The 24248-nt window shown below is 40.2% G+C and overlaps 1 protein-coding gene across 1 annotated transcript in view; it reads right to left on the bottom strand.

The window, feature by feature from the left end:
• Nucleotides 1-16629: 16629 nt before the first annotated feature.
• The window catches only part of ATG2B (autophagy related 2B), a 48167-nt gene continuing 40548 nt past the window's right edge, over nt 16630-24248 (bottom strand). Inside the window, exons 38-42 of the mRNA XM_037395966.1 lie at nt 24017-24099; nt 23414-23535; nt 23067-23221; nt 21884-22033; nt 16630-21073 (exon numbers count right to left, since the gene is read on the bottom strand). Of these exons, the coding sequence (XP_037251863.1) occupies nt 20843-21073; nt 21884-22033; nt 23067-23221; nt 23414-23535; nt 24017-24099 (741 nt within the window). The 3' untranslated portion in view covers nt 16630-20842. The remainder of the gene's footprint in view (nt 21074-21883; nt 22034-23066; nt 23222-23413; nt 23536-24016; nt 24100-24248) is intronic.

Genomic DNA, 24248 nt, shown 5'->3' with positions numbered 1-24248 from the left:
ATCTTGCTTCCAGCAGTTTCAGTTGCTGATTTTCAGTGTGGTTTGCCATCCAAGGCTCCTGCTTTCATTTGTCGTCCGTCACTCGGGATACTTTCAGACCCACTAAGACCTCACATACTCTTTTGACAAGAGCAGCTTCTCACAGGAGCGAGTAATCAGGTCACTTCTTTCAAACTGGTTTGCGATCAAAGTTTTGCTGCCGGAAGTGTTGGGGAGTTGGGGGGAGGAATATGGGAAAGAAAAGGTGTCTCCTTTGCTTCGCTGATGGATTTTAATTTTAATTGATGGATTAGTAGCAGCCTGAAGCTGCTCTGCCAGCATGGTTCAGCTGGACACTTCTGCTTGACCTCATTCAATGACCTTCTCTATCTCCACTGGGGCTACAGACATGGAAATGAATTCAGAGTCTAAGTCTGGTTTTGCAGCAGCACTTACCAAGCTGGAGACCTTCCCAACAGATTGGTAAAGGAAGTGGCAAGCTGCACACGTGGTGCAGCACTGTATCCCACAGCACCTTCAGCATATTTTCACCAGCAGCTGCTAGCTGAGCTGTTAGAACACCGACATTGATTAGGGGCTCTTGTTGAAATGCATCTCTCTCCAGTCTCAAGGAAAGGTCGTGCCTCATATTCCGCTTGCTGCTATATGCAGCTTACAGTGCTGTTTGCCAAGTGTGTCTCAGAAAGACTAATGATGTTTATAGCGCTTCATACACATTTGGACACAGTATTTTCATGATAATCACGTCAAGAATTCAGACCACCCTGTGAGATGGCCTTCTCTGAGCAGGAAAAGAAATACTTACTAGTGAAAATGATTGGTGAAGCCATATAGAGCTTCATGAACGGCTAATTTCTCTACACCTTTTAAAATTGCAGTTGTAACTTATATGATTACAATTATACAATCACAATTTATAACACATATAACAGCGTTTTAAATATATCACAGCAGGTCTCTTGTGATGGAGCCTAGATCATTGCTGCAGAACTCTGTGCAAGGAGCACTGATTCTTATCAATTTTTGACATGTGTGAACTGACAAGATAGAGACTTACTGTGTGCGTCACCACTGCGTGCATGCTCTTACTGGGAAGTCTATACGAGCTGTATCATGCCTCTCCCTCCTGCCCAGTCCCACACATTAGCACTGCCTAGTGTAGCACGTGTTCACTGAATGAAAGGGTGCAGCAATGCTGACATAACCGGCTTGTCCAATCCCGGTTCTTTTGCACACCTTCATACAAATCACAACACACACAGGCTGTCACCACAGCAGCTCTGCCAGCTTAGATTAGCTGCTACTGATATAACGCATGATAACACCACAGGGCAAGCCAGGTCCCTGGATACATACGCACTGATGAAACCATCACCAGAACTGCCTAACTCAGCAGTGAAACCGCCAACAGATTATATATGGAGCATACCATTAGAGTTAATGCACCTGAAAGAAAAGTGAAGGGAAATTGTACTTGAACAGCAAAATGGAGGGACCAGAAATGGGTTTCAGTAACGGCCAGACAAAGCTGAAACTCCCTGACCCATCTAAACCATTAAACTGCTTTGCTCTCTTTGATGACCTGTATTAGGGAAAAACACTGAAGCATCAGAGAGGTCCCAACGTGACCTGCTTTGTTAGATGGCCCTTGTCTGAGAGATCAACAGACCTGCTTGCTCACCCATCCCTACTTTGGATTAAAGGAGGATTGAAGGGCAAGATAAAGAAGCTTTCCTGAAAGGTAAGAGTTAAAGTACAGAGGCAGCTGTTGGGGATGGGTATAAACATATTGGGAAGTACAAAGTTCATATTTTTCTTTAAAATTAGATGAAAATTTGTACTCCTCCTTTTCTCAGATATTGTAATCCCTTTCCAGTTACAATCTACTTCGGTTGCTTTAATTATTCTGGAGGACTTAACTTAGTAGCCAGGCAGTGAAAACCTGCACTACATCTCTGTCCTCTGAAAATTGCCCCCTATAACTCTCTCTCTACTTCCTGGAAAACTTCTGGCATCATTACTTCGGTCCACAAATGGAGAGCAGAGCCCAGTTAAAACACAGAAATTAAAATTCAAAGCAAGAGCTTGTGATTCAAAGCAAGGTGTGCTATCTCACAGGTACTCATTTACCAGCCCTAGCCCTTTCAAAGGCATGTTAGTGTTTTACCTATCACATACTGTCTAGTAAACACTTACCTAAGACTTGTGGATGTCAAGAGAACCTCAGCATGCCTATTTCCACCGATGAAGTGGAATATCACATTGATCTATGCCAACAAGGTATTGTGCCACATTGTGCTGAAATTCGAACAACTAGTGCAAGATGACTTGAATGAACTCCACGTAACTGAGGATATTATTGCCTTCCCGAGGGTGAAGCGGCAATGTTGTCAGCTCCTCAGAAAAGGAGGAATATGTATCAGTCATCAGCAACATTCGAGCTGCTTCAGGGACATCAGTGTACCACAAACGAACCACAGCAGAAAGCCTGTCTTTTATATGAAGTGTGCACCTGAGGTCTCAAGAGATGGGACAGAGGGGAGTAGAAAGACTGAGTGCATGAGCATACATGAGAGAAGCCAGGGGACTGAGAACTGCTAAGGATATATGCTAGTTTACATGCTAACAGGAAAGGATTAACGTCCATCCTGCAGGAACACATTGAGAAATGCTGTTGCCAGGAGAGAGAGGTAGGAGGATGTGTCAACAGCTGAAGAAACCCTAAGGATACTTACTGCAGAATTTTGCAGTAACCTAAACTGTTTTGCATGACTTCCGCTAAGTGCATAATTTGTATGAAGCAAATACTTCCAATTGTTTAGTTTAAATATTTCAAAGTATTCTCTCCCTGTTCACAGATAAAAGATGAGGAAATTACACTGCCAAATGCAATGTTAGTTATCTTCTGAGATCTCAGCAGCCCGCTTTATAAATATTCTGTAACTGGAGGCAGATTGCTTCCAAGCAGTGTGCACCTAGGACTAAAGTTCACATTACAGAATCACAGAATCATTTATACCAGAAGGAACCTCCTGAAATCACCTAGTCCAACCCCCACAGCTCAGAGTCAGCTACAGCAGTTTTCCCAAGGCCACGTCATCAAGTTTTTAATAGCTCCAGAGATGGAGACCCCAAAACCTTTCTGGGCAACCTATGCCAGTGCTTGACCACCCTCTGTCCTGGTTTCAGCTGAGACAGAGTTAGTTTTCTTTTCAGTAGCTTGCACAATGCTGTGTTTTGGATTTAGTATAAGAACAATATTGATAACATTGATGGGTTTAGTTCTTGTTAAGTAATGTTTATACTAAGTCAAGGACTTTTCAGATCCTAAGACCCTGCCAGCGAGGCTGGAGGGGCATGAGAAATTGGGAGGAGTCACAGCCAAAGGGATATTCCGTAGCATAAAAAAGTCATGGTCAGTACATAAACTGGTGGGAACTGGCCAGGGCCTTGCGATTGCTGCTCAGGGACTGGCTGGGCATCGGGCAGCAGGTGGTGAGCAATTTTACTGTGCATCACTTCGTTTCGGTTTTTTTCCTTTTGGGTCTTATCCCTCTCTCCCTCTCTCATTTTCATTAAAATTATTATTAGTGATGTTATTATTATTATATTTCATTATATTTCAGTTATTAAATTGTTCTTATCTCAACACATGAGTTTTATCTTTTTCCCCGATTCTCTTCCCCGTCCCACCAGGGGAGGGGCAGAGCAAGAGAGCAGCTGTGTGGTGCTTAGTTGCCGCTGGGGTTAAATCCCAACACCCTCACAATTAAAAAAAAAAATGGTTTATTACATTCAGATGGAATTCCCTGTGTTTTAATTTGTGTTCCTTGCTTCTTGTCCTGTCACTGGGCACCACCGAGAAGGGTCTGTCACTCTCTTCTTTATTACCTGCTGTTAGGTGCTTATACACGTAGATAAAATCCCCCTTGCGCCTGCTCTTCTGCAGGCTGAACAGTCTCAGCTCTCTCAGCCTTCCCTCACGGAAGAGATGCTCCAGTCCCTTAATCCTCTTAGAAAACGTGTGCTGGACTCACTCTAGTTCGTCCGTACTTTCTTGTACTAGAGTGAGTCCAGAGCTGGCTGCAGCACTCCAGGTGTGGCCTCATCAGTGCTGAGAAGAAAGGAAGGATCACTTGCCTTAGCCTAAGAATTTAAACCATCTTTATACGTGCACTTGGTCACAAATAGAGAAAAAAAAGGAAAAAAATATAAATCAATAGATATGGCATTGTAACAGGGGAGCAGAGCACCAACAGTCCTCAGAGATTTTAGTTATCATACACGAAACAACAGCTCCAAGGCGGAGAAAGGCACGCCGCCAAACGAGAGCACAGCTTTTCATTAGGGTGCTCTCCTGGAACCTGGAGAAGAGTGTTTAGGTCTCCACTGTATCTCAGGTGAAGGAGAAGACATGTGAACATGTGCCACACCTAACTTGAGAGCCAGCAGGTAGCAGGGCCCTTTTCTTGCACTCTTCCACCCGGGTTTCTCTGTCTCTGGGGAGATCTCTGTGATACGAACACGTTACCCTGGGCGGTCCAGGTGGGGGACTCCGGGCCTGTGACTCCCAGCAGAATTTAGGATTGAGATATCTACCCAAAATTTTGGCTCTGCCAAGGGATGTGTGATGCTGCCAGTTCACTGACAGGGTTGCAGATGTCCATGTGATTTTTAACAACAGAAATTTGAGAACCTTTACAATTAGATAGCAAAGCACTATCAATGACAGTGGTGAATGTACAGTGATGTCATGAACAGAAATGCCAAATTATCCCCATCGTTAGTCTGTTCTCTAGCCAATACAGTTGCTTTAATCTTGTATGTCTTTTCCCTCTCAATGGTAAATGGTGCATTTAAGACAACCAGACCAGACCTCAGGTGATGGCAAACACCTTTGCTTATGTTACTTAACTGGAATGTGGATTGCACCTTTGCAGGAGTTTTTATTCAGTTATAGGAAGACCCTGGGGCTGAATATCATGCCATTTTTAAAGTTCTCTTGGCAGAAGCACAGATCCTTCAAATAGCAGTACAGTATCACAAAAACACTTCTTGGAAAGCACCCTTGTCCATTAACTGTCTTCTCCAAGGGACGATCTCATACAGACTCATCTCTAACTACAGACACTGCAATATGTGACCATGGAGGACTACAAGGCTACAGAGGCAGTCTCCAACACCACAGATCCTCTATCTGCAATGAGGCTAGTTTGGATTTACACTTCTGTGAGGGTGCACAGAATGAATCCTATAACTTGAATACTAGTGGAAGAATTCTTGCTGCCTTGTCTTTTTGTATAACACATTTTTAATACATGTAACCGCTGTCGCACCATCACTCTCAAAACTTCCAACATGGTTTTTAAAGACACATTAACTGCCTTGCCTATGCAGTCTCTACTCAAAAAGAAGCAATCAAGGGAGCACTGCTTGGCAACGCAGAGCTGGATGATGGCTGCTTTAAACACCATGCAGAACTCACTGATCTGCTCATCACTCCCCAAGCCCTTAGCTGCTGTTTCTCCTATGCAAGAACAGTCTCGTGGCAGAGATTACTCTATTGTACCTAAAACTGCCCCAGAATTATTCCAGAGTGTGTCTGATGAGGAAGGACCAGTTATGCCTTCAGAATTGCCTATGTTTACATGAATAGATACATAAAGCATGGATTAAGAGCTCTGGAGTTAAACACCATGAAACAGGGGCTGTACAACACTAACAACTTATTTTCCTTCTATTTCCACTGCATGTTGCTGGCAAAGTCATCCAAATAGAAATACATATGCAAATACATGTCAATGATCGCAAATTAATCATGTATGTAAAGCTCAGAGCTACAAGATAGATGCAAAACATTAATTTACTTGGTGTGAAACTGCTCCCAACAAGCATTTTCACTCTGTCTGCGAGATGGAGGATGCTGGTAGCTATTTAACTGATTTTTGTGTGAATCAAGTGTGCTCAGGAGATTCCCCCAGACCAGCATCCTGGCTAATTTTCACATCCACACAATGTATGGATTGCAAGCCCTGATCTCAACACTGACCTGGTACTCTTGGGTGACCAGAAACTGAGTATTGGACTCACACTTTAAGAAAGTTTGAAGTTCTTACAGGTGACTTAGAGATCAAGGCACCATCTGGAATTGAAGAGCAAAACTGTTGTGTAGACAGAGCCTTCGCCTCATCTTTGCACCTGAAGGGAAATGAGAGGTCTTGGGCTGGTGAAGATGCTCATCTTTAACACACTAACGAAATGTGAGCTCATAAACAAAAGCACTGATTTTCTGTGGAAGATGTTTGAGAGTAAAAATTTGAAGCTTAGACTTCTTTATTATGTGCTTAGCCTTGACTCAAGTGGGGGCAATCAGAGAGCGATAAACAGAACAATATGGCCTGGAAAGAAAAGGTCCGGAGGGGGATGGTGAGGGGGAACCAAAACCCAAAAAGTCGTAACAGAGACCGTAGCTAAAAAAAGAGAATAGGAAAGGATGAAAGCCGCACCATTGCTCTATTGAGCCAGAGTGATGTACATTTTATGCTCAGGAGTTTTGAAACGAGCCAGGCCCAGATCCCTGGTGGCACAAATAGCAGTTTTTTCACTACTGTGTTCTTCTGTCTGGCATTCATTAAAGACAGTGAATGAACAGAACTGTCTCATTTATAACTTGTAGCATGTGGACACCCAGGACTCCTCTACCTTATATGCTTTGTCAGTGTAAATCAAAATCATCTCTTCTCAAGAGCATGTTCATCAGTTTAATACTTTGGGCAGTCAGACTCCTTCCTGCTGCAAACCACTAAACCTGCACATACTCAGTTTGGGGTTGTTACTACTATTTTTTTTTTTCTGATGTTTTAGCACCTCTGACTCCAACAAGCAGGATCCAATTCTCAGTCATAAATCTCATCTGTAGCCTTGACAAGACTATCAGCCTCAAAACGGCTGTCATAATCCCCTCTGGACCAGTCCGCTCACAGCAGGATGCCTCCTCTCCTGCGCTCCAGAGCCTGGGCACAGACACTTCCCATCTCTGCTGCTTGATGAAGGGCCTCCCTTGGTGGGAGCCTAAGGCTCCAGCAGAGATCCACAGACCTGAGAGTCATCCAAGGATGCAAGAGGCAAGAGCGGCTGAGGAGTGATTTGTGCTGGGCACAGCCGCAGCAGAGTAGGACAAACTGGAGAACTATGGCCCTACTCTGAGCTGCAAGTGAAGACACAGGTCACCAAGTGACACAGGCTTTGCTCAGCAGATGCCAAAAATCACTGTTGACATGCATTCCCTCCTCCTAGCTCCCCCACGAAACACCACCACCTCTCTTCCATTCACCTAGTCTTTGAGTATGGATCAGATATGCCCATGGCGTGCCCAGGGACCAGCTTTCCCCATCTCCATTAGCCCCCCAAAAGCTATGTGTCCTTCTCCAGCTGACCAGACACATCAAAGAGAGCCATGGCCAAAGAGTACCTAACAAAGACACCATCCAAGACAATTGTGCAGGAATAGTCAAATTATTCTGCCTTGAAAAGCACAGCTAGAAACTCTTTACCAGAGAAGTTCCTGGATAAAGATGATGCTCAACTCCACCCATGTACTAGGGAATCTGCTTCTCAGTGGCTGAGGAAGGTGCATGCCTCACTTGGAGCTGGCTGTAGGTACCTTCAGCAGCTTTGGAGGGCAAATGCCCATGCAGTGAGCTCAGCTGCTGTGGTCCAGGATCTAGCGTGGCTAGTGGTCGAGGAGGCTCAGGCTGCTTGGGAGCTCAAAAAAAACGTCAGAGCAGAGGCTGTGAGCAAACCTAAGAAAGCCAAGAAGCCCAACAACATTTCAAAGACCACTGTTACGGTTGTCCAAGGCAGTTTTGCCTTCATAGTTTCAATAGTAATGCAAGGTCCGGTGCTTGGGTAGGGAGAAAACAGCACGGGATTTTTCTGAAGGACTACAATCCTTTAGAGTCTCACATTCTCTTATCTGCCAAAACTGGAAGTCACTCAGTGTAGTAAGGAGAGCCTTAATGGTGTGAAAAGTTTTTTTTATTACTGCCATATTAATATTTATTATTATTATAATAATGTAAAATATTACTTTACTATTTAATATTATTATTTAGTTTAAAGGAAGCTGGGGCACAAACACATGAAGAACTAAATCCTTCAAGCTCCTCAGGCCCACTGCCAGTACTGAGTGAAAGACTCTGCCCTGTGACTGACGTTTCAGGGTGTCATAAAAGGCCCAGCGCGGGTGCGCGCACACACACACGGGGAAGGAACCTTTCCAACAAGCTCTCTGAAATTAGGGGGGCACGTGAACATCTGACCTAGGCAGAGCTGCAGCCCAGCTAGGTTTTATTTCTTGGCATGGCTGTTATGGCCAACAAACAGTTGCTGAGCAGCCTCTCCTGGTAGAAACTGATTACTGCTTTTCCTGAAGAATTAGGGTTCGAAGTGTTTCATTTCAGCTACAGTCCCTGCAGCAGTTTTTCTCTATCACTTCACCATGCTGCTGGTGAAAATCTGAATGATTTACAAACAGGCTCTAGCAAATCATCTGGTAAGTTGAATGACAGTTAAGATCCAAGAGTGTTTTTCCCCGAGAAAATGAATTATCCCATAGCTTGAAACAGTTCACGACCTATGTGCCACCACTCCACACACTTCTGTGAATCATTAGCTGTTTGTACAGAATTTAGAATCCCTTTTCAAGCAAACACTTAAGGACGTTTTCCATTCTTAAGAAAAAACACTTAAGCATGTGTATTACTTTGACTTCTGTTTAATTGTTCTACTGGATTTGTCATGCAAGTCAAGCCTAATGGACACTTAAAAGTTTGATTTTTTTTAACCACGCAGAAATAAACATAGCATATAAAATGCACTTTTTAAGTTACCTGCAGTGTAGGTAAAGCAAGTTAAGGCCAGCTCTGTACATATTTTAATGTTATTGAGTCTTTCCCAGGTTCCACACTATCCCCTGAGCTACTGGCAGAATCTGACATTTACACCAATTAAACTAGTATCACAATTGGCATAAAAACTGCACTGGTATTATCTCCCTGAGACAGTACAGTATTATTTATCCCAGCAGAAATGGAGATGTAGGCAGAATAGAAAGCATTATTTCAAGATGCTGACTATCAAGGGTTTTTTTCTTCTAAATTAATGCTGAAAAAAACCTAGAGATCAAGTCTTGCAACATTGTTGTCAAGGCCCGCTCACCTAGTGTAACACACGGTAAGTTAACACATTATGCATATCAGTGTTGACTTAGTAAACCTCACAATTTTTTGTGTTTTATGTTTTTACACAAACATAAAGGAGTTTAAACACAAACTCCTCCCTCCCTGAGTATCCTCTGCAGGGAATTGAATTTCTTAAGGGAAATCATGTCCTGAACTGTCCAAATGGCACACAAACTTTTTAGCAGCATCAGACCATACGAGTGGGAGTCATGCAGCTAAAATGCACCATGTTGATGCCTTCCACTAACAGAAAGAATAAGGTCTCAAAAAGTTAACAGCAAAAAAAAAAGTGAGATAATGAGAGCTCTTCCGTTACTTAAAAAGAGAAGAAGAAAACAAAGAAGAGAGATTTCTTAATTGTGCTTTGGTTAGCAGAGAACACACCTTTGAGAGTGAGTTTGATAAGCAAATATCAAACTATATTTCCAAAAGCAGTAATAGGTCAAATCTTACTATGACAGATAACAACAGTTACAAGTGCTCATAGGCATTATACTTATGAGTTGGTGAATTGTCTTTAATTTCTCCCAGAGAGCAAATGAAGAGGTAAGGGTAACTGATCTTTGCTGAGGCCAGTTTCCCACATATATTTCTTTCAAGGACTATGCTGGTTTGTCCTGCCCCAGCTGGACTTCTCCACTCCTTTGTTCTTTCTCCTTTAGCCAAGTCAGGAAAGCTGGATCTGTAGAGGTGTGATGAACTGAATCAGAAAAGTGATCCAGATTAAAAACCAGTAAACCATTAATTATCCAGATCCTGTTCTAATTGACTATGTAGCTGCTGGAAAGAAGGGCCAAGGACAGTTTAAGCCACTCCCGTGACCAAAATGTAAATGCATACAAAAGCACCAAACCAACCACCAGTATAATTTCATAGAAAATACATAGATTCAAGGATTCTTTTTCCTAGGTAAAACCATGACTCCCGGCTGTTCAGCAGAGATTATATTTTTCTGGAGATAACCACTCTGTCATCAATTCCAAGTATTTTAATACCTCATTGAGATTATTAACAGGGTTTTGCAGGTTATAGACATGGAGAACACCACTTGATTCTAGCAGAACAGCATTCCAACAAAAATATTACATTTGTCAAAAAAATCCCCACCATTTCTTCAGTTGCTGGGTAAAAGTAAATTACAATATTTTCCAAATTAAGAATGGAAAAATGTCCAGAGAAACCACAAACTCGCTGCAATGTTGTCTTTTTAGGGAAAGCATTTCAGTGCTGGACTCAACTTTGACAGCAAGGCCACACCAGACGGTTATTTGGCTAGACTGAAACCTGGTAAGCAGGAGAGATATTTCCTCATCCCATTTCCACCATCCTCCCTCCCTGAGTATCCTCTGCAGGGAATTGAATTTCTTAAGGGAAATCATGTCCTGAACTGTCCAAATGGCACACAAACTTTTTAGCAGCATCAGACCATATGAGTGGGAGTCATGCAGCTAAAATGCACCTTCCACTAACAGAAAGAATAAGGTCTCATAAAGTTAACATGGCTCTACACTGTCATGATTCAAGTTATTTGACTGTAATATGATTTTTTAATTTTCAAATATTCTTAACGCTGTTTTGAGTCTTACCATTCTAAACTATGCATGTAACCATTTTTAACATTGCAATACAAAGCAATTATCACTATTCTTTGAGAGCCCATGTAGATACATATGTATTTTCTCAATAAGCATTTAATCATTTTCTCTGAAATGAGCTAATCCTTAGCTCATTCAGGAGCTAATGTACTGCCAGCAATTAATGTGGCCTTGTTTATATTAAGATGCATCAGTTATGGATGGCTTGGAAAACAGCACTACTAATTTGTTGTGACTTTCCCTGGTCTCTGTGAATGACTATGGCTAATACTGAGACACTTAATTTTCTTCTGTAGCAGCCACTCTGTTGTTAGCATTTCCCATCAGTATGATCAGTTTCTACAGAAGGCTTAACCCCAGCATTTCATTAGGAACAACCAGGAAATTCCTCTCTGAAAATGAGAATGTTTGGGGAAATTATTGGTAAGCCTCATAAAACATTTCCTTTAGACGTTGCAGAAAGTGCAATGTCTAGTGCTCTTTCACACTTGACTTCCTAGAATATAACTATCATAGCCACAATTAGAATCTATATAAGGATGTAAATTTGCCCAGCTAGAAGTATTTACGATAACATTTAAGACTGCCCTCAGCATCAACCATAGATCTCGATGGTGATTGCCCAGCCCCTTCTGTGTCCTGAGCCAGTAGAGCTTACATGCTGTCCTCCAGATCGTTCCTATCCCACAATTAATAAATACATGGGATGAAGCCTGATTTATAGCAGACAGTTGCCAGTTTTTATGTAAACAAGAGCTATCCTGAAAAGACATTTTTGCATTATAGTGACAGCTGATATTTCTGGAAACACCTTGTAAAGAAATTCAAGATTTTGAGATATCTGAGGAATGTAAATTCTTGTTGCTTTGAACCTAACACAGTGGACTTGATCTTAAACAGAAAACTCATCTGAAGAAGGAAACGCTTTCAGCAAAGCGGGCTCAGTCATGTGGAAGTTCCCCTGGCAACAAACAAAATTCTTGTCAAAACACTTTCAGTTCTTTGCCTTACTCTAAGCAGGTCCTTGCATTTTCAAATAGTAAAAAAAATTGAAGGAGCCTTTCAGTTCTCCTCAAACTCTTCACTTTACCTTGCTATAAACAGGCAGGGATAGTTTGATTTTTTCAGTTCTGCTGTAGCTTCTAGAGTTTTTCAGCAGCTGAGAACACAGGAGAAGGTAGGAGCAGCCTGCCACCTGCCTCCCAGGCACAGCTGGGCAAAATCAAGAGTCCCAGCATCACCACATGTTGCAGTAGGCTAAGCCCAGAGAGTTTATTTTCCTATGCAATGCAGCACGCATACAAAATGCAAGAAGATAAAAGAAAATATTATTTTTTAAAAACAATAGGACAAAACCAGGAGAAAACGTTTCTTCAGTTGGGATTTTACAGTAAAAAAAAAAAAAAAAATGTATACTGAGCTGCTGTTCTGCTTAGCTTTCTCTGGGAGTTTAGACCTTCCCTGATGCACATCACAAACTGGCTGAAATAATTTTTCCTTAGAAAAGGAAAGAGGGCAATACTAGTAATGTTACAAGTAGGAAGGAACCTGTGTGCTCATCAGTCCCTGCACCTGATGGCCCTGGCCCAGGACCCGCTGCAGGGAATGGTCAGTGCTGGTTCCCTGAACCACAGGGGAAGCTCAGAAAGGCCCCATTTTCCTACCAACAGAAAAAGACACTGTGTTTTGGAAGCAAACATCTCCATCCTTCCTCAGAAGGGCTGGGTGCTTATACCCCATAGCTTCCTCCTCAGCTCTGCGTCTCTGCTCAGGCAGATGAACTCACTTTACCGTCTTTTCCCTGTATTAACTTCACTGCAGAGAAGAGTATTGCAAAAGCAGCAAGTATTAAGAGCTATTGGTCAGCAACATAAAGAGGGGTCCAGCACACCTGTTTGGATAGCTACTCCTAAAATGTGTAGCGAGTGGAAAAAAACCAAACCCCAAACATTTTTAGAGTCTTTGGTATTAATCTGAAAAATCTACTTTTTCTTTCTTCTGTTTGCATGGCAAGTTTAAATTCAAGCAATTGCCCCCGGGAGAGTGGTATTGATCTAGTAATTCAGACACAAGAACACTTACCAGCAAAGCTCAGGGGTGGCAGAAATAAAAACACTGTTCATCTTTATTCATTGTCCTTACTGGCCTGTTCTGCAACTTTACAAGTATCTGTTCAAAACTATTCTTGGGGCTTCACGCTTAACAGGAAGCAGCATCAATAAAAAAATCAGGCTGAGGATAACGAGGAAAGATGGTTATGATGCAAATTGCATTTGAAAACCTCTCAACATCAGTGCAGCTCTTTGCGTTAGGTTATACGACAGGCTTGGGGCAATGATGTAGAGGCATTAATAGTTAATGTAGTGGGACACTGACAGTCACACTCCTTCGTAATTGCCTTCTGTCATTTCTGCAGTGTCTGTGGGATACTGCGAAGAGACAGGGCCCAGCTACAACACTGTATCGACAGCTCTTCTCAAATCCGGAGGTCATTTTTCTTTTTGAACAAATTGTCAAAGTCCATTGCATTAATAAATTTATCTAGAGGAGCACCACCACTGACAAGGGAAAGGAAAAAGGGGCTACACAGTGTAAAGCTACAGCTCTTAGGAAAAAAAAAATATAATAAAGTAAAACTAAAGACCCATGCTCCAGGACAATACACTTGGCTGGTGTAAATGAGATTCAGCTCTCAAGTAAGAGGGTTTGCCTCCACTGGAACGGGTATAATTGCTCCCCCTCATTTACATCTGCTGAGTTTGCCCTCCTGACTGTTCTGAGGAAAATAGGTACTCAGAGGCAGAAACGACATGGAAAAGAAAAAAAGAAAAAAAAAAAAGATCAAACACCATTACAAGTACTAAAGAGCGCTGAAAGGCCAAGAGAAACTGAACTCAAGAACATCACTGAAAGCCTCATGCTTAAAATAGGTACCTTTAGTGTGCTAAAAGACACTTTCGGCACTGAGTACACAGGGGCAGGCCTGTGATAGTGAAGCATTTTATTTTATTGAATAATTCCAGGAAGCCTTTCAAATCTGCTAAATATTACTAAAGAGATAAATGATACCAGGAGCTGTATTTCCTAAAAACCTGTACCTGCATGAAAAACCTGTTTATACAACTGAGCACTGTTATTTCCATCCTTTCATGTCATACTTCGCTTTTCTATTACCTTTCCATTCACAGTACCAAGTGCCTGCACATACGTCTGCCACGCACATATACCCACGTGTACGTACGTATCTGTCACTGCTAGGCCCATGCACTGTCTGGCATTCCATCAGCTGCAACAGGATCCTGATCTGTAAAATAACGTGGTCATAGCAAAAACCTGGTCATAGCAAAACGCACACGTAGCTACACGACCATGGCACGGCTGTTAACATTCCCACGGCACACCGCGCGCTGTTTCTCCTGCTGTGGTTCGGCACGCCATGCCTGCACCCACCGTTTGGTGAAGCGGCAGCGCAACGATAAATGACGAAGGGCAAAGTGCTGCCACCACCCTCAGCCTCACAACTCCTCGCGCTTACAATTAGCCATAAGCCTCCCGCAGACCGTGTTGTACACACAGTAGGAAGCATTTTCAAACTAAATGGACGGAAGAGTTGAAAGGAAGAAAGGAAAGCAGCGCTGTGAGATTCACGGAGTCGTCAGAGCCACCAGCACATCTGCAGCACCGAACAGCCACTGGGTGTTAAAAAGTTAAAGCTTTCCGAGACAGCTGTTACTTGCTTCACTTTCGTGTTTGTGAGCTACAAGGGACCAAGACCCATTTTACGGAGTTCTGTGCTGAGGCGCAGGTAGTCCATATCCCCAAAACCAAAGTAACTTTCCTCCTGCTTATACAGGTACACATCTCTACTCCTCCCTGCAGGCTCCCATCCATTCTCGGCCTGCAAGAATGAAATTTAACACTCATGCTCCTAGAACAGAATGAAGTCAACCACAAAGCAAATAATTAGATACGCAAATGAGAGCCTGAGAACAGAATCCCACTACATAGAACGGTCTCACAAACCCTCATAACAACCATCTAAGGAGCTCAAACTGTTTCCTTGCCTGTGGGGCCATTAAATACTTCCTTGCCTGCCCTTCAGTAAATCCTGCTTTCATCTGACCACCCTGCTTCAGAACAAAACAGCTTCCAAACCTCAGTTCACCTGCCACAAAAAGGCAGCTTTATGAAGTCTTTCATAATCTCTGATAATACCAGATGGCTTAAAACACCATTTGCTAAAATATGAATGGGCAGGAAAAAAACATCACTATATATAATATTTGAAAGGTTGTTAACAAAAAACACTGACAAGTAAGAAAAAAAAATAATCCTCAATTACGAATGCATTTCAAGGCCACCAGCCAACGTTGCTGCGGGTTGGTAGGTCGTACTGGTGGCTTTCCATAGATTCCCAATTAGTTGGAGTGTCATAGGCCGTGGAATCTTAGTCTCCTCTGCTCTTGGGACTAACCTGGAAACGTCAGGAGTATCCTTGGTACACCTTAGTATCACAAAGGGAAACAGAACTTCTTTCACACTGCTTGGGCTGCGATTCCAGCTTGTGCCATCCTGTATCGTCTCCCTGGGGCTCATCTGAGCAAAACGAAGCCTGGTATTCCAGCCATGCAGATACAAGCTTGAGTTACAAATTTGAGCAGACAAATTCAGAGAACCACAAACACTTATGGTAGCTTTTATGTAACTTTTCTTACAAGTGACAGATGACTCAAAAATCCAGGGAAGCACAGACAGCAAATCAGAGTTTGCAACTTTATCACTTTCGATCCATGAAAGAAAACACATGGAACAAGTGAAATAAACTCCTCTCATTTTTCATACTTTCCTGGGTTGATCAATGACTAATTCCAAGCTATTCCCTATTTATCCTCTGTGATTCACATTTCCCTCAGCACAGCATTTGTTCAAATATCCATGATCACTTTTACAGGTAATGTTTAGAAAACCTGAGAAGAAACTTGTCCACTTTACTTGCAAAGAAAAAAAGTCTCGCTCGTTCTCATTCTGCTTATACAGAACTTTCTTAAATAAAAGAAAAAAAGAGGTTTTCAACAAAAATACTGACACTGGAAGTTAATCTACATGAGGTCTTGCTTACAAAAAGAGGGAGGACGAGTTGCACTGGGTGGAAGTCAGCTTCTTTCTTGAATGAAGGGTTACTGTTTGACAGAAGAGTTACCCAGGCATTATATAGTGACATTTTTGTTTTTCCCTAAGCTATAAGAACATTACAAAATACAGTAAAACATTATTTACACCTGTCACATTGTGTATCATTTTTATCTGGCACTACCGCCACTGTTTAATACTACTCAGTACTCAGCCTTCTAAGATCTCTTTTCAGATGCTTGTAACTAAGTGCCTGTGAAGGTGGACATCATACAAGCATCCTGAAAGGAATTAATCATTTTGCATTCTTCACAGGTTTTGGAAGCTAATAAAGCTTTAAAATCTCCACTGAATGCGGAGGTAAGACATACACACTCAGTAAACGTGGCAATGGGCCTGTGGGAGACAGTACATCATACAGTTAAAACACCACTTTGTGGATGCACAGCAGAGGTGGGTTAAAGTTCTATCAGCCAGGTTAATTTATTTGCTAGCTTTTGACCTTCATGCAATTTTAAAGTGTTCTTTTTCATTACTGTTATTTTTTATTTTTGAGGTACAGCTGTATAGCCAGGTAGGTAAAAATCTTTTAACAGTTAACTCTTATTTTGGGAGACTATTTTCTACGTTAGTTATATCCATAGGTAGAGAAAACCAACTCGAGGAACAAATTAAGATATTTATTTATGTATTGTTACAAATTTATGTTTTTTCCATTAAACATATTTAACAGGACAACCTATTTGCACTCGGGCCTTTCAGCATTTTAATAAGCTAAAATATACACTTTTGGTGCCATATAAATTATGGTCAAAAATAATTCTCAAAGACATACTGAGGGGACAAGAACTTTAAGCAAAATAACTCAAGTTGAAATAGTCAATTCCCTTACAGTGGTTTCTATTTCATGAGATTATATTCTTTACACTAGCAAACTATATACAAACATTACCACAAACCTACTATAAATGCAAAAATGTAAAAAATACACAAACATATACACAAATTGCTGTGTTTCTGTCTGAGCTAACTTACTATTAAGAAATCCAGTACAAATGCATGATTTGTATTTATGTACTTAATTTGTAGTATCTAAATTTTTAACTGTAAACAAGATTCAGCATGTAGAGCAACTTAAAACAGTTGTCAAAAGCTTAAATCATGAGGCCTGGAGACCAAGAGAACTATGCACGCTAGGGAACCAAACTGACAATGCTTATATTGCCATGAGATTTCGAATATTTAAGAGATTTAGAAGTATTTAACTACTCTAAACAAATTCTTTGATTTCACTGTTTTACAAAATGCATACATGTCAATATTTAAAGTAAAATCAGTATCACATTTGCAGGTATATGGATCATGTTCAGTAAGAGTGTCTCGTTCATAACCATTTAACAGCTTTTTGGTTTAGTAGAAACCTTTCTTGGCAACTCAATCAAGCAACTGCAAGTGACAGCAAGCAATGGATATTCATAATCGACCACTTAATGAGAAAACAAAAACAGACCCATCCCTTAAGCACATACGAAATCACTGGTGACTAACCTAATGCTCATCATTAGCCAGTACGCATAGGGTACACTACATTGCTAAAAAGCTGCAGTATTAAGGAACTGTCAACAGATATTGGAAAGAAAACTGAAGCTGCCTTTGCACGGATGTGATGATTTGTTCTTTCAGTCGCTGCCCAGATTCTTACGAAGCATGATTTTTGTTTGTTGTTTTTTTTTAACAGATGGCTGTCTTTTGTCAGGTATTTCCCAGGCACTCATCAAGGTATTATTTGAAGTGCTACGATACTTAAGAACACCCAGGGTGACAGTTCTATCAGGACAGTATCGGACTAGCTAACAGTAGCAGTGTTTGTCAGTTGAACGTTAAAGAATTTGAACATTAAACATGGACCGTGCCAGTTTCAACCCACTACAACTATGGTAAGTGTCAGTGTCCACAGCAACTGATCTCAGTGGAAAATTCAAGCACAACATTTTTTGCAGATCTCCTCGTGCTAACAGAGAATACAGTAATGTATCCATAGGCTTCCATTTCCAGGAAATACATCCAGAGTCAAATCTCATTTCGTATACTTTTCTAAGTGCTTGAAAACGCTTACAGTATTGAGCAGAGCATTTGATGAATTGCTTCTCATAGACAATATATACTTTTTGATTTAAAACACAAGCCACACTATACAAGACATTTTGAAAACAACGTCCTAATGTAAAGACTAGTTTGGCAAGTTTTGTGGTTTGGGGCTTGTTTTGGGTGGGTTTTTTGTGTTTTTCTTTTAACCATTTCAAACACTACAAGATCACATTACAACTAAAAAACAACGCAGAATATACATTCAAAAATTAAGAAACTGCTTGTAAAAATAAAATGTTGGAAAAAAAAATTAAATCAATTTCAATGAAAGGGCTCAGTAAAGTGCAAGCAGTAAACGCAAGGGTTTACATAGTGAAAAGTGAATTTTAATAAATTTGTACAACATGTATAGCTGACAGTGAGAGAGACACTATAAACGTGTTTTACCTTGACAGCATGCCCTCAATATAAAAATATATTCTAATTGCATTGCAATACAACCAGATCACGACAGGACTGAAAGTGAAATGAAAACTGAAATGCCACTCCTCCTTTTCACCAATGTCAAAAAGAAAACATGTAGATTTATACTACTACAGTATACTCCAGTTAAATGAAGGAACTGGACCAGCTGAAATTACATAGCATGGTAATTGCAAATGAAAATAATACATTGCTACTTACTTGCATCGACTCACCACCACTTCTTGAGAAGGCATTCAGGAGGTGCCAAATTACAAATATGGAACTCATTCCTGTGCAAAATGCTCAAGCTTTGAGCTCTCACTAAGGTAGAGCTCCCCAATTACTGGACACAAGTATGAACTGCAGCAAGTATTCATGTCATTAAATCTGCAGGTATTTGTCCTCTCAAAAGCTTCTCTCTTCTGCTTACAGAAAGTCATTTAACTGAAGTAACCAGGTCTTCAAAGCGTACCACAACTTAGAAAATTCCAGCGAATGAAAACAAAACTTTGTCATATCACCTGTCCCCAATGCAAGAATCTGTTTGTAAATGGAGTTTTGTTTTAGGCAAAATAAAGCAGATATGACATAAGTCTTCCCAGCAGAGGGGACATTTTCAAATAATTTACCTTTCAGTCAGATTCTCTGATGTTCAGGAATAGCTAATATATTATCAGGATGAAGACACAGTAACTGTTTTCCTTCATACACTCCTATTTGTCCTGTAAGGCCCATAAGCAAAGTTTTTGCTAGGGGCAGGTATTAAATACAAGAGAGGGAAACTACTTCCTCATCACCCCTTAAAGACTGAAGTCTGACTGATAGCATCTGATGTCCCTTTTTCAGTGGAGATTCTCCACGTTGCATATTTGCAAGATTTCCACTTACAACAAGCATATGACTATAACAAACTTATGCTCGGGCTAGTCATCCAAAGTGTTAAGGTGTTGAAATTCAAAATAAGTGTTTTCCCTATTCAGAGTAGTCTTTTTATCATCCAGCTCTTGCTAATACAAGGGAAAAAAGTTTATTCCTGCACAGTCAGTGCCAAGCCTTTTAACTGCCCAGAAATGGCACAACGCCACAGAGTTTTATTAAGCAACTGGAGACCCTAGTTACCTATTAAACTGTAAATAATGTCAGTACCAACTTTGATTTTTCAGTATTTTTTTTAAATACTCTCACCCATCCCCAGTTCAAATTAAATGACCCCAAATACTCATTGTCAACTAACTGATGTCACACAATTTAAATTAAAAATACCCTGCGAGAGCAGCAAATCTGCAACAATATGAACTTAAAATAAAAGCGGATTATTAAAATAAAGTCTGTATAGAATTTTAACTACAAAATTATGAAGCAATTTGGTTTTACTTAGGATTTATCACTCTTACAAAGAACTGTTGGCCACCATAGTATTTAACTGATGTTTTTCTGAAGAATATTTTTAGCATTGTAATTAGTGTAACAGAAGACAAAAGTGTTTGTACATATGAGTTTAAACAAATTTAAGACACTTTTCTGTAGGATCATCATCAAATGATGCTCTTTTCAATAATTTGTGTAAGCTTCTAAACCACATAAAGGATAATGCACATTACATTTTATTCACACTATAAAAAAAGCACAATATACAGGCCATATCCTTTAAAGTGCAACACAACAGAACATTTCTGCAACATTCAGGTTCTTCAATGACCCACAAAAGTAGGTATTTAATATTTAGGAACAAATCCTGTTCACAGGTGTATCAACACTGAATCAAAATTCTGAATGGTTATCAAGCTTGCCCTTGCTGTAAGTGCCACACTAAAAGCGATGCTTATGACCACTTAAAAGATATTATCTTATGTGTTTCCATATTACATAGCCTTCATGTCTCATGTCCAGAATGAAAGCTTTTATCCTTTAGTCAGTGAAGAGCATCTGCAGAGCCCTTTATTCAAGACAGTTCTTTGACTATGGTCAGGAAACATCTTTAAAGTATACTTAGTTTCACCATACAGGCTACTGCTTCAGGTGTTAAATCTACCAAGAAAAATATGGTAAACTGAACAGAGCAAGCATGTCTCTGAGTTGGCAGCGCATGCTTCGCTATGTTTGGCACTATCTACCAAATATATTGGTAACACACAGTATAAGCAAGTACCAATTTGCTTTTCACTTCATAAATATTTTTGGTTGGATGTTTTGTTAATTATAGTTGCAAATCTCATTTGTTCCTGAGATGAGCATGACAACATAAGTGAGCTCCCCCCAACAGGGGGACAGTCTTCTGCATTTCCAGCCTTGCTACCTGCCTGCTGAGCCAGATTTATAATCTCAATCCTCCCCAAGGCGCCACTTCTGAGACTCTTCTTGACGCACATCTGGCCTGATCTGGTTTCTCATTCCACCTAGAACATTTGAGGTTGCCTCTGTTGCAACAATGAAAGGTTTCACCACAGTTGGTGGAATTTGGCGGAGGACGCCTCCTACTGCTCCCGTTACTCCTCTGTTTTCATGCTCACGAGCAGCAGTCTCATAGATGGTTTGGGCTGTGTCCGTAATCCCCTTTGAGAAATGAACAGAAATTAGTTACACTGAAAAAGAAAAAGCAACCTCTCCTAACTTTAAAGGGAAAATTAAACTGCCCAGCATTTGTCATCTTTGTGACTTGTATTATAGCTGTAGTACAACTATACTGATATAAATACGATTTAGTTCTCCTCGTGAAGATTAAAATAACACTACAATGAACTTAAAGATGAAAAAGTTTCATGTAACTTCCGGTGGCATTTCTTGTGCCTAAAGGAAGAAGCTGTGTGGTACTGTGAGCTATTCAAAACGACAGAATTCACTGAAAGCTTGCCAGCTGAGGCCCAACTTCCTAGACATGGTATCAGGTGCAACTAATGGAAAGTACAAGCAGTACAGTAAAAGCAAGTTAGCACTCTAATTTTTGATACCTTGTCATGGTAAAAAGAGCCTTCACTTCTTGTAAATCCAGTATTATGCTTAAATTCTAACCACCTCAGAACTGACAGTAACAGGGCGTTGGAGGGGACGGGGATGACAACACACAACAGATGATCTGGGGTGGGAAATCAAGTTTACATGTCTCAGAACAACTGTAAACCCTCACAACTGCAGAGCACTGAAGTCCTATTCACACTTATCTGCATAACATCTTCGTTATTTCTGCTTCTTTGATTTTTCCAGGCAACGTTTCTGTCTTCAATGGTGATCTTAAACCCACAGTCACGTTCAAAATTTAAACCCCCTTCTTCATTTGGTCTTCTTAAACTAAACATCTGATATTTTATTTGCTGTCTTAGGAAATAATTCTGAAGTTTGGTTAAGCACGATTACTTTTGCACTCACCTCTTTTACTACACTGTAAGCTTTAGCTACACCTTCCCGTAGGTCTACTGGCTGATGAGCTAAACGATGGCGTGGGAATCGTTTGATCTTTTTTGCTTCAATAAAAGTAGGCCCTGGCGATACCATGTCATATGCAGTTTCTGCAGCTGCCTGAAGATTAGGAGTGAATACAAAAATACTTCAGAAGTCTTACAGTATTCTGATCACAATTAAACTGCTAACAGAGTGACATAACTGAAAGAAAAGAATTCTAATTCCACAAATAATATTCGCTTACATCAGATTAAGATTTTGTACAAGAACTTCTGGAATGGGTGCAGCTATAACTATACATTAAATTCCATAATAAACGCGGTAGGTTTTGGCAGGGTTTTTCCCCCCTCTGATTGCATTGCTTCAAGGGCACCCTCTAATCTGTACAAAATGCTAAATATAGAAACCAAAACATTTGATCAACAGTATGTTTTTCTTGCAAACACACAAGCATACACATAATTCAATTTATGTGGTTAATACCACTGTTTTATTACTATATATGTTCATGTTTAGGCATATATACAGTTCAGGGGCAGAAGTGTATTTTCATTATGTATTTTACATTAAGGAACGTAAATTTATTAATGGTTTAGTCCAAGATTACTTTAGGGTTAAATCCAAAAAAGCTTTAGACTTCATGTACATCAACACAATTAGTATTGTTCTGGATGCATTTTTATTGTTTGGTTTTGTGTTTCTGGGTTTTTTTTCTTAAATCAACGCTGATAAGCTAACATTTGAAAAAAAGAATCTAATACTAGAAAATACGCATGCACAAAACCCACTTCTTTCTTAGTATCAGTGATTTTTTAGTGCAGCTGAATATTTCGGTGTTAAACTAATATATTGACGACATTAAGAAACAGTAACAGCTTGGGTGCTCAGCAGTATTTTAATACAATTTTTAACTATTGTGATTGATGCCATAGCTCTCACCTCACAGACTGCTGCAAGCTTTGCTTAGTCTCCGCTTTCCTATATGAACAGCTGCTTTGTCTTTTTTCTTTTTTTTTTTTCTTTTTTTTTTTTTTTTTTTAAGACATGCTCCCAACCTTAAATATGTAGCATTAAGATATTAGCTTAATATAGAGCACTTACTGGCAACACTTCTCATTATATGTCTGACTCCAGAAGTAATACACTATACCTGTATAGTCTGAACCATTCTGTTAGTTAGCTCCAGTGCTGCCATTGCAGTGGAAGTACCAAAAGAAGCTGCTCCTCTTTGAAAGCCTCTTACAATACGGCCATCCTTTCGGTACTGCTCTATTGGTAACCACACCAAGTCTTTCAGACCTTGGACTGAAAAAGAAGACAGAACACCTTAGTTAGAAAGTTCTCCAAGATAAGCAGAATGCCTTGAGAGGAACTGTAAACAAGTGTCAACATTGCGGGGATTTTCTTGTCGTGGGGGGGTTTCTTGTTGGGTTTTGCTTTAAAAAAGCAAACAAATAAATGCCATATGTGTCTAAATAGAAATAAGAATGAACTTACCTAACTGCACTAGCGAATGCATAGGCCCTACTCCTCCCAAAATTCCTGGTAGCTGGTTTTTCTTTATATCATTAAGCCATTCACTGATGGCATAGGAGAACAATTTATCCACACCTAATAAACTAAAATAAATAAAGTTGTTATTATTATTTTTCTAACATACAATTCCTAATAAGACAAATGCATTATTCACTGAAGTAAACACAGATACCATTTAAACAAAAGTAAAGCTGTTCCCAAGTGTCATCTTTTGTTGCTGTTGGCTAACCCAAGTGTTTCATGCATATGTGCTTAATAAAACAGAAGTTCAAGACTGCATAATTACATCCAGTTCAATAGGGAGTAAACATACAACTAAAACTAAAGGAGTTTAGCACCAAGATTAGCACATATATGAAACACTGTCCTGAAAATAGACGTTTTCTTGAACACTATATATTTGACAAAAACTAAAATAGAGAAATATTTGTAAAGTTAAAGAGTGTCTTCGATTTTAGAAGTGCATCTTATCAGAGAATTTGCTTTTTGCTTGCTATGATCAGTTATTCACCATAAACTTGTTCAAATTGCAGTATCAACATTAATCCAATACAATAAACTCACCCATGTCTGTAACAAAGTCTCTTCAGCTTTAATTCTGAGCAGTTTAACTGAGCAAGCCCAATGAGAATCCCAGCTAGTGTCCCCTGTAAATGAAATATTTTGTTATCACGTGAGTTTAGTCCTTCTGGATAGTATGTAGGTGAGAAAATTTTAACATCTCATCTCATATTGCAGGTATTTCTGTCTAAACTGACACTCCCTCAGTCTCCACAATGCTACTTGTTGCAGTGCT

This window comes from Falco rusticolus, chromosome 7 (genome assembly GCF_015220075.1).
Source record: "Falco rusticolus isolate bFalRus1 chromosome 7, bFalRus1.pri, whole genome shotgun sequence".
NCBI classification, from domain to species: domain Eukaryota; kingdom Metazoa; phylum Chordata; class Aves; order Falconiformes; family Falconidae; genus Falco; species Falco rusticolus.
The sequence above is the reverse complement of the archived record's forward strand: the minus strand, read 5'-3'. Positions and strand labels throughout refer to the sequence as shown.